Below are 10,350 nucleotides of genomic sequence, written 5' to 3' on the forward strand. Positions count from 1 at the left end.
TTTGACTTTCCATAATGTGTTTCTTTTGTTTGTCTGTCTGACTGTTATTGTTGTTGTAATCTTTCAACCACAGGGAACAATCTGCAATGATGCCACAATGCTCTTTTGCTGCGGAATTTGTGAAGTGTGCAGGATGGCGAGAGAAATCCGCATCAGGAATGGAGAGGTTTCATCGTAACCAGAGTGTTTGATGATGTCCAGTTAGAGGAAGGAATCTTTTCATTCCGAAAGCTTTCATGCAGATGTGGCAGCTAATAGAATGCAGTTCAATGTATTAAATGTAATTTTTCCAGTAGTCCTGTATGTACCTGCACAGTATGACAACTTGCTAGTGCTAATTAGAATTCTTGTAAATAGACTGCATTGTTCACATGCATCGTTTACATTGATTAATTACACCATTTTGAACAACTTTGTCATTTCAGATGTGATGTTTTCATTTTGTTTAACTTGTCCATGTAATAAAACATCTGCATTCAGAAAGTGATGGTGCCTGATGTGATAGTCCTCTAACAAAACAAACGTTGTTCCATTTGGGTGCATCCAAACAGTCTGTGTTGTGACCCTTATAAATAAACGTACTTGAGACACTATACCAGAGACTATAATATCAGCATGGAGCAGATGAACAAAAGAGTATTTTTCTGCATGTGCATTAAGTGCACAAAGACAGCTCCGTTTCATCCATGCTGTGGTGATATTAAAAGTTTTCCCATCTTCCTCTGACTCCACCCCTTGTTTATGTCATAACGTTACAGCCCTCTGATTGGCAGTTGTATTCGTGGCCTGGCAACCAGAGGAGGCTTTACCAAACAGATCCCCTTTAGCAAACATTGAAGCTAGCTGTGTTCGCTAGCTGCCTACGTTGTCTGAACATATTTAACAGTTCAAAATCCGTCATGTCGTCGAGGACTCTGCCTTTACTCTTTATTAATCTCGGCGGGGAAATGCTGTACATCCTGGACCAGCGGCTTCGAGCTCAGAATATACCTGCTGACAAAGCTAAGAAAGGTAGTTAGCCTAGCAGCTAGCCAGTTATCAACACTAATGTCACTCATTCTGTGGCAAAACTGTACTGTTACACCGCGATAGTTACAGATTCAGCTTGGTGAGTCGATTTGTGGACTGGTTAGTGTATTGGTAAGTTTTGGTGATTCAATGGACCGCAATTGCTGGTGCGTGGAACAAGTGTAAATCGAAGCTCAAACAAATTTTACTGTATAATTTTGAGTGTTCCGTTGTCTATATGCTGGAAAGTGTTCTACCATAAAGAGCTACAAAAGATATCTTTCACAAAATGACAGTGGATGCTGTATATTGTATATATGTGTTAAGCATATACCCAAATTCAGCATAAACTCATATCCAATACAGTCTTTTGGTTTAAATCAACAATCTGGTGTCCAGAACATCATTTCATCTATCTATCTGCTTTTAATTCATTAAGTTTCCACAATAGCTGCCTGGATAGAGGAGGACAGAAAGAGAGGTATTAGTACAAGATTCAATATGATCGTGCACTAGTGCAATAGTAGCTATTTGCTCTGCTTTGGCCTAGCTGTAACCCATATGCTGCATCAACAACAGAATATGATAAATTACCAACAGATGAGACCTCATACACACAGATCGTCTTACAGGTAATGTCCTGTAGTTACCAGCCAAGTACATCATGTAAGTGGCTGGACGACATAAATGCTCATGTCCTAGCTGCAAATTCGATTGATTTTAAGTAAGTGTACTATCTGGTTTCCTGTATATTGACAACTTCATCTGAGGTCACCACATTTTTTTCTGTGTCAGCAGATAGGCTAATGTTATTTTCCCTGTTTTAGTCTTTCATGTTTTTTGTTGTCATCATTTAAGCTTTGTCTTGGTTTTGGGGTAAGTAGAGCTACCACAAATGGAACAAATGCAAAAAGGTGACTTTAACTAGTAAGTTTGACTTCTTACAGATACAACTGATTGGGATTAATTGCAGCAGTGATGCGCTGAAGTGATAACAGCAAAACCTAATTTTAAAACCCAGTTGTGTCCAATTTGACTATTGGCCTGCTATCAAGTGGGTTAATTGCTGTTGGCTCGCCATGCTACTGCTTTGTTAGGGCCTTTGGGATTAAACTGGAAGGAGCTGTTTTGGCCAATATATAGTATAGATGCTCATCTGCCCGCTTCTGAGCCTGCAATGTGGAAAGTACATTTGTTTAACCTCACTTAACTCTGTGTGTCGTGCTGTTTGTCTGACTAGTTATGAATGACATCATCACCACTATGTTCAATAAAAAGTTCCTGGAGGAGCTTTTCAAGCCACAGGAGCTTTATTCCAAGAAGGCCCTGCGGACGGTGTTTGACAGGTTGGCTCATGCATCCATAATGAGGCTCAATCAAGCCAGTATGGACAAAGTAAGTCATCATTTACACAGACGTACAGTTGCCCTTGTGTTTATGTTTACTGCACTGTTGTAACTTGAGTTTTTGTCCAGTACACATTTGTGCACAAGAATCACGTACCTTTATCAATTGCGCAGAGATGATAGTTTCTTTTACAGCGCATTCATTGTACACATTACAGTAGTATTTTAAATCAAGTAAATTGTCTGTGAATTAGATAAATCTGCATATTAATCAATTATTTATGTATCAAATATACAACTAGTGTATATGATTGTGTTGCCTTTAAGTGTAACTATATGATGCAGAGTAGCTGCATTATGGAGCCATTCATATGTGCTGTATGTGGCTCCCTCTGTTGTTTATCAGTAAACATGCATTTGTTTTGCTGCATTAGACACTAAAGTTTCCATGTGTCCCTCTTTACAGCTCTATGACCTGATGACCATGGCTTTCAAATATCAGGTGCTCCTCTGTCCCCGACCTAAGGACATCCTCCTCGTCTCCTTCAACCACATGGACGCAATCAAAGACTTTGTGAAAGATACTCCCACCATTCTCAGCCAGGTTGATGAAACGTACCGACAGCTCATAGAGGTATGATTTGTGAGACTTTACTGTCCTTGCATTTGCTGTGAACACAAATGGTTAGCAATTTGTCATATGGCCTGTTTTAAATTTTATTTACTTCAACAGAGACAGTATCTTCCCTTACTTGTGTAGTTATGCCTCAATTATAAAAAGAATAAAGAAGGGAGAGAAAGCAGTTAAGAGATTTTTTTAAAAAAAAAAAAAAAGAAAGACTAGATTCATTTTAATTAGAGTCTAGTTGTGCATGGTCAGCTGTGCGGTATGAACTAGCTTAAAATCGCACAGCGAGTGATACATTGCAACTCACTGCTTTTCCTGACTCAGGATTTAAGACACTACAATGTAGTTACATGACCAAGAAGAAAAATACTATCAGTGTTACTAGTTTCACAGTCCTATGACCAAATAATTTATGAGAGTGCCTATGTCAGACCATTACAAAAAGACACTAAAAGCAATCCAGTTCAGCTACAAAGAGAATACCAAGGTAGCAATGGAAGCTTCTAATATAAGCATTTTTGGTGGCAGTGCCTTATTTCTATCACTAAGAAAAAATTTATTTCAAATTAATAATGTGTCTAGCTGCTAGCACTTGTGGGTGTCTTTAGTGTTTTTGCTGATTCCACATAGTATGTGGTAATAGATTTAAAATATTATAATTATTTGTCTACATGCTTACTCAGTTAGCTATTGCATTACTAGCTATTAAATTAATAGACTAATGTGAAATGCCATTAAAAATGCATGTAAGTTTTATACATATCATGTTTATAGTAAGGGCTGGACAGTGGGTAGTGGTTAGCAATTTCGCCTTGCAGCAAGAAGATCCCTGGTTCAAATCCCGACCTGAGCCTGGGATCTTTCTACATGGAGTTTGCATGTTCTCCCTGTGCATGCGTGGGTTTCCTCCGGGCACTCCGGCTTCCTCCCACAGTCCAAAAATATGCTGAGGTTAATTGATTACTCTAAATTGCCCGTAGGTATGAATGTGAGTGTGATTGTTTGTCTGTATATGTAGCCCTGCGACAGACTGGCGACCTGTCCAGGGTGTCCCCTGCCTTCGCCCGAGTCAGCTGGGATAGACTCCAGCACCCCCCGCGACCCTAATGAGGATAAAGCGGTGTATAGAGAATCGATGGATGTTTATAGTATGATTATCATTTTAGATAAAAATTCAATTCTCAAATTACTATTCAGTATATGATTATGTTTATCATTGTGATTATAGTTATGCAAAGATGTGAAGTGTTTTGTAGTACACATGGTTCATATATATTTTTTAATTATTGTAGAATATAGCTGAAAGATGAATCTATCTATCCTGACTTTATGTTCATTGGGCAATTGCCAGCACCTCCAACTCTTGAGTACACGCTAATTTTTTATACATTTACTTTTCTTATTTTTCAGATGTACACACCTTTGTCCCATGGTGAATTCCAGCTGATTAGACAAACTCTCCTTATCTTCTTCCAAGACATGCATATAAGGGTAAGTCCACCAAATGTAACTTCCAATCCTAGGTACAGTGTTGCTTAGAGAACATTCTTTTTTTGTGATTTATTTTACTCGCATGCCTTTCTTCTGTCTGTGTCTTCTTCTGCACTAGGTGTCTATTTTCCTCAAAGATAAAGTGCAGAACTCAAATGGTCGCTTCGTGCTTCCCACCAGTGGTCCTGTTCCCCATGGAACACAAGTCCCTAGCTTGATAAGGTACCACAGGCTCTTATTCCTCAGACCCAAGTGTTCTTTACTGTAAACAATGACAGAGATAACTGACACTAAGATTAAATAAATGGTTTTGATAGTGAACTTTGTCTTTGGTCCTTCCAATAATCTTTGATGTTTGCCCTTTTGTCTCTCATATAGTCTGTTTACTATCTTAACCAGACGCTCTAATCTGATGTTAAGTAGACCTTTCCGCAGCTAATCGCATTACAAGGGTTTTGTTGAACAAGCATTTGACTTCTAATTTTAGTTGAGTTGCATGTTTAGGTTGGCTCGAATTTCTTAAGGATTGTATTTGCACAGTGTAGCAGTGGTTGGCACTGTTGCCTCACAGCTTTCTGTGTGGAGTTTGGATGTTCTCCCTGTGCCTATGTGGGCTCTCACCAGGTCTCACCACAGTCCAAAGACATGCTGAGGTTAATTGGTGACTCTAAATTGTCCATAGGTGTGAATGTGAGTGTGCTTGGTTGTTTTTTCCTCTATGTGGCCCAGTGATAGATTGGCGACCTGTACAGAGTGTTCTCTGCCTTCAACCTAAGTCAGCTGGGATAGACTCCAGCCCTCCAGGGACCCTGCATAGGATCAAGGAGTGTAGATAATGGATGAATGGATGGATTTGCACAGTGGAACATTTAAAACATAAATAGAGGAAATGAGTTCAGGCTTGCACAAGAAAACTACTTTTATTAGCATTAAAAATGTGTTGCTGTGTACAAAAATACAGGTATTAATCAATGCTCTTGTGTTTTTATCTGGTGATTTTAGGATCTTTAGCTGTACTGGTGAGGAGCTGAGCAGACAGCAGTTCAATAATGGAGGGAACTACAATGCTGCGCTCCGGGAAGGATCTTTTGAGATTTTTGGAGACAGAGTAACAAAACTAGGCACAAACATGTAAGATGCTGCAAGCTGCTCATATATGAACATGACTGTGTTTTTTTTCTGTGTGTCATGTGGTAACAGAAAAAAAAAGTCATTCAAATAAAGAAATATGTAAAAACATTAAATGAAAGAAATGTATGCCTGACAGTCCAGGCAATAGCTGTTTGATCAGATATACTGACTTTTGAGACATCCAAAGCACTCAAGAATCAGTGGTTTGATTTCATCTGACAGGAATAAATGTGACTCTGCCATGTAGTAAAAAGTATGAAGTCTACTGCACCATTGAGGAAGTTTTTACCATTTTAAACCTGAAAGCACATTCAAGTTTGATATTTGTGCAAAGTTACAAAGACATATATTCAAATAAAATGTGTGCAAATCATTTTTTGACGCTGTGTTATGTACATATGTGTGCTCATTCTGTCTTTTTCATCCTGTCATTCAGGTACAGTGTAAGCCGCCCAGTGGAGACTCACATGTCTGGCACATCCAAAAGTTCTGCTCAGCACACAAAGGTGAAACGAACAAGCAAAAGAACATGACACACTTTAGGCACACAAATTGAACTTTGAAAACTGGTACGGACAGGTTTTAGCTCTTTACGGTGTTCACAGGACATAACATGTTCACAAAGTTGATGTACAAACCGTGGTGCAGAGCTGTACTTTACTTCCTGATGCAACGTCATCACCAGGAAGATGATCTTGCAAACAACAGTTTCAGTGTAAATATGCTGAAGTGAACAAGTTGCTGTGTGTCAACAGGTCAATGCTGCTCCTAACCCTCTAGCCAAAGAGGAGCTGAACTTGTTGGCCAGACTAATGGGAGGATTGGAAGTTCAGAAACCAGGAAACACAGACAGTGGCTTCCGAGTTAATCTCTTTGCCACAGATGAAGAAGAAGAGTGAGTGTCTTTATATGCGATGTGCAGTACTTAATCAAATGAAACCATTTCTATTCCCTTTGTGAAAATGTACTACTTCGCTTTGAGAATATCAGAGATAAGGCTGTTTCTTTCCTGTATTGCAGAGAAGCATTGATATCAAGACCTGATGAGCTTTCATATGGAGTCATAAACATCCAAGCAACAAAGGTAAAGCTTAGTTATCTTCCTTAGCAAACTCTTTTGGAAGGGAAGAACTACTTCTTTAATAATGATCTCCATTTGACAGCACATTTAATGATAAAAATGTGTAACCATTTCTCGTCTGTGGGATTTATTTATATTCTTAATCTCTTGTCCAAAATGGAAAACACTTTGGATCAAAAAGGAACTTGACTTGACTTTCAAAATCTCAGAGTTGTTGGCCTGCTCAACCACAGGATAGGTTTGTCCCTGTTATCACTGCAGAAAACTGCACGTCTCATCTAAGACAAGGTGTATTGATTCCAAATTTACTCTGGCTCATAGCTCTGGTTTTTTGCTTTGTTTTGTATATCTGATTCCCTTTTGTTTAGAGCCTAATTTCCTCCTGCTGTCTGTTCTGCTCTCCTCCCATTTTACCCTTGTCTCCAAGGTAAACCAATTACAAGTGCATCTTGCTTTTGGCTACAGTGAAATTGGGCATGTTTTAAAGTTGATCAAGGGTCTGGAACAGCTCACAGCATGGTCAGGACAAATCCTAAGAACACTTCAACTCTAGACTCATGACCAGCATGAGCACAGATTTTGCAACTACTGTGTTCTCTTTAGTTTCATATCTTACTAAAACTGGGACAGGAAAATCTTGGCAAAAACCTTGTAGTCTGCACTATCCCTAACATCTCAGCCTTACAACTGGTAGGTTCTCTTTTTCCCCTATTAAGCAACCCTCATGACTGGCCTAATGTTGCTCGTCTTAGTGATTGTCTTCAGGTTATACAGTCAATGATCAAGGATGTGAGGCTTTGCCAGTGTAACAGGATTTACTGTGATGAGGTCTAAGTCCGTGTAATGGCAACTCCAACTCTGTGATTGGTGGATAACACTGTCTTTCAGGATCTGCAGGCCAATGCAGAACTGGCCAAGATCATGGGAGAGTTCACCGAGTCAGGAGATCAGTCACCAGGTGCCAGCAGCAAAGGAGACGACCTTCTAGCCATGATGGATGGTCTGTGATATTGCCACGCTGACAGAAAGACCCAGGGAGTGGGGCACAATGCATCATGAACAGTCTGCACTCCTGACAACCAATCTGCTGTCTGTACAAATCCACTGCAGAAACCCCACATGCAGCTACAAAGCCTTCTTGGGATGGTGTTGAAGTGCAGATGTGAGCAAGCGTTTCCATTTGTTCTCAGACAAACATTGGCGTATTTGTATTTACAGAACAAGAATGTGTGGCAAGACAAGCTTTAAGATGGAATATGCTGTAATAGTAAGTGTGCTCCAAACTGAGAGGAGTTTCACTGCAACAAGATATAAAGTAGGTCTATATCAGTGTATTGAACATGTTGATGTGATAACAGCAAAATATCTGTTTATATAATGTAAAGATGTCTCATTTTTGTAATCCAGTAAAATACACATTCCTTACATTTAATTTCACACACTGTCATTTAATCTTGTCAGTCGCATGTACAATCACATCACATTGATACTGAGGCTTGTAGCCCACTATTTCATGATAGTTTGTTTTACGTTGTTTTCCATCCCAAGGATGTACTATCGTTGCAAAATATGAAAAGGAGAATGTTACCCTCCTCTGTACTCTAATGAACAAGTAATTAAATTGTACTGAGCTAAAGCAACCCAAGTGCTTTTTCTATTTCAATTTAAAGACCCTCAAAATTTATTTTGGTAAGAAATGCTTATCCTACACTATTCCATTTTACCGTAAAAGAGCATGAGGAGCTACTTATAAGACATATTTCTCTTCCATGTGATGTCAGTGAATGTTGAGATAACACCAAGAAATGTGCTCTTTTGTGAGTACATTGGTAAAAATATAGAATGATATAATATAAATAATTGTCTAATTGTAAATATATTTTTGGCACACTATATTTATTGATTGTATTATTTTCTGTGTATAGGGAAGTGCACATTGCTGCATTTGTTCAATTGTTGAATGTTTAATGTAGTATTTTTAACAAATAGATGAAAAAATAAAACATCTTTTACACCAATTAATGCATAAAGTGAATCATGTGCTTTGTTACTGATGCAATAGCATGTTAATAATGGCATAAACCTTGTAATAGTGTGTTGTAGTTAATAACTGATAGCAGTAGGGGGAGACATCTGATCATGTACTAAAGCCACACATTACTACAATGTATTTATTTGTACCACTATACTATAGTGTCTTTACTTAGTTCTTCTTTGCTAATTCTCCATCTTTAGAAGTGCAGAGCTCAATGAATTATAAAAATACAAATGTCAGTTTTGCTACATTTATGTATGCTTAAATTGTTGTTTGGTTTACCTACCAAACCAGAACAACCAAAGCAACATGCTTCAGTATCATCCACAACATCATTACCCTCCTCCAGCAGTGACCTACAGTGAGAATTGCTATAGCAACGGCAACCTGTAGTACACATGATACTGTATGTGTGTGCAGTCTGTCTGCAGACGAGACAAAGTGAGACTGTGATAGTCTGCACTCCCCCAGTCAATCGTACTCTCTCACGGACACACACGAACACAGTGCATACCATGTAGGCAAAACATGCTGGGACATTTCTCTCAATTGATTTGGGGGAGGAGGATTCTGGTGAGGTCTTCCCAATAATCTTGGCAAACTAAAGACTAGAAACACAATGTGCCCTGAGGATACAGCCTACTTGCAAAACAAACAGAAACCAGAGCTCTTGCCAGTCATCCTGCAAGACTTCATTGGAATCAACAGAGCTTGCTAGAAGACCATTTATCACCATACAGCTTTGAAAACTTTATTTTGTATCTAATGGCTTATTAATCCCCTTTCAGCAGTGTGGTTGCAAACCACAGAAAAGTTGTTTGATAGCATAGTAAATAGTGACTTCATTTTTTAAAATTTAATGTTAAAGCTTTCTGGTTCCATTGGGCAGCACAGTAATTTACAAATCTGTAGATTTAAAAGTCCACTGAAACTTTTCCTTACCGTATTGAAAGAACCCCTAGAACATGTTTCTCTCATAGACCCTGCATTTGAGTTATGATTCAGTTTCCTTGTTAAAGACTGTAGGCAGGACACTGTAAAGCCACAAGCTGACATGTCTTTCATGTGGCTGGGGGCCTATGCATTGCTGAGTCAAGACAGGAAGACTTGTGCAACGTAAATGAGACTCTGCCATTTAGGCTGCCCTCTCTGTGTCTGTCACGTCGACCCACTGGTTTGAAACTGGTAGCTGTGGGTGGAATTTGTGTTTAATCAGTGAATCTAAATTGGGAAGATAGGTGCGTACTCCTAAATGCCACTATCATACAAAACTTTGCTTGCTGAGTAAATGAGTAAGAAATTTACTTTTTTGTGAGCGATATTACTGGTTGTCGGTTAAATGAAATGCAATCTTGCCAAATTGCAATTTCAACACACAGGTAGCACTCATTCAGAAACTTTGTGAGCAGACAGTGAAGCTTAAATGTTGTAGAAATTATATGCTTTTATCAAAGTAGTGACTGAGTTCAGTGATGAGCAGTTTCACTGAGTCATTTGCCACACCTAAATTAACAGCAATATGTACCTTATTGAAAGGCATCTACAGTCCTTTTAGGGAAGCAAAATCTCCACTTACACATGTACATTCAGCTACAATACTGTTGAAACTTTAGATTAGTTATAGATTTAA

General features: G+C 38.8%; 1 protein-coding gene across 2 annotated transcripts; it reads left to right on the plus strand.

The window, feature by feature from the left end:
* Positions 1-769: 769 nt before the first annotated feature.
* oscp1b (organic solute carrier partner 1b) lies at positions 770-8,703 on the plus strand. 2 transcript variants are annotated; one of them, XM_022189524.2, is made up of 10 exons: positions 770-1,011; positions 2,249-2,403; positions 2,821-2,988; positions 4,393-4,473; positions 4,592-4,695; positions 5,476-5,604; positions 6,041-6,110; positions 6,360-6,499; positions 6,625-6,688; positions 7,574-8,703. In XM_022189524.2, exons 1-10 carry the CDS (start codon positions 900-902, stop codon positions 7,691-7,693), a joined length of 1,143 nt encoding a protein of 380 aa, XP_022045216.1. In that variant the 5' UTR covers positions 770-899; the 3' UTR covers positions 7,694-8,703. The 2 variants fall into 2 exon arrangements, with proteins under 2 accessions (XP_022045216.1, XP_051812926.1); XM_051956966.1 differs by having other exon boundaries at positions 894-1,140.
* Positions 8,704-10,350: the final 1,647 nt, after the last annotated feature.

Source organism: Acanthochromis polyacanthus, chromosome 12, assembly GCF_021347895.1.
Source record: "Acanthochromis polyacanthus isolate Apoly-LR-REF ecotype Palm Island chromosome 12, KAUST_Apoly_ChrSc, whole genome shotgun sequence".
Lineage (NCBI taxonomy): Eukaryota > Metazoa > Chordata > Actinopteri > Pomacentridae > Acanthochromis > Acanthochromis polyacanthus.

Bases quoted from the DNA above. Each gene is read 5' to 3' on its own strand.
- oscp1b (XM_022189524.2), top strand. From the start codon at position 900: ATGTCGTCGAGGACTCTGCCTTTACTCTTTATTAATCTCGGCGGGGAA. The intron at 1,012-2,248 runs GTAGTTAGCCTA...TTGTCTGACTAG, and splicing joins TGCTGACAAAGCTAAGAAAG to TTATGAATGACATCATCACC. The intron at 6,111-6,359 runs GTGAAACGAACA...GTGTGTCAACAG, and splicing joins GTTCTGCTCAGCACACAAAG to GTCAATGCTGCTCCTAACCC.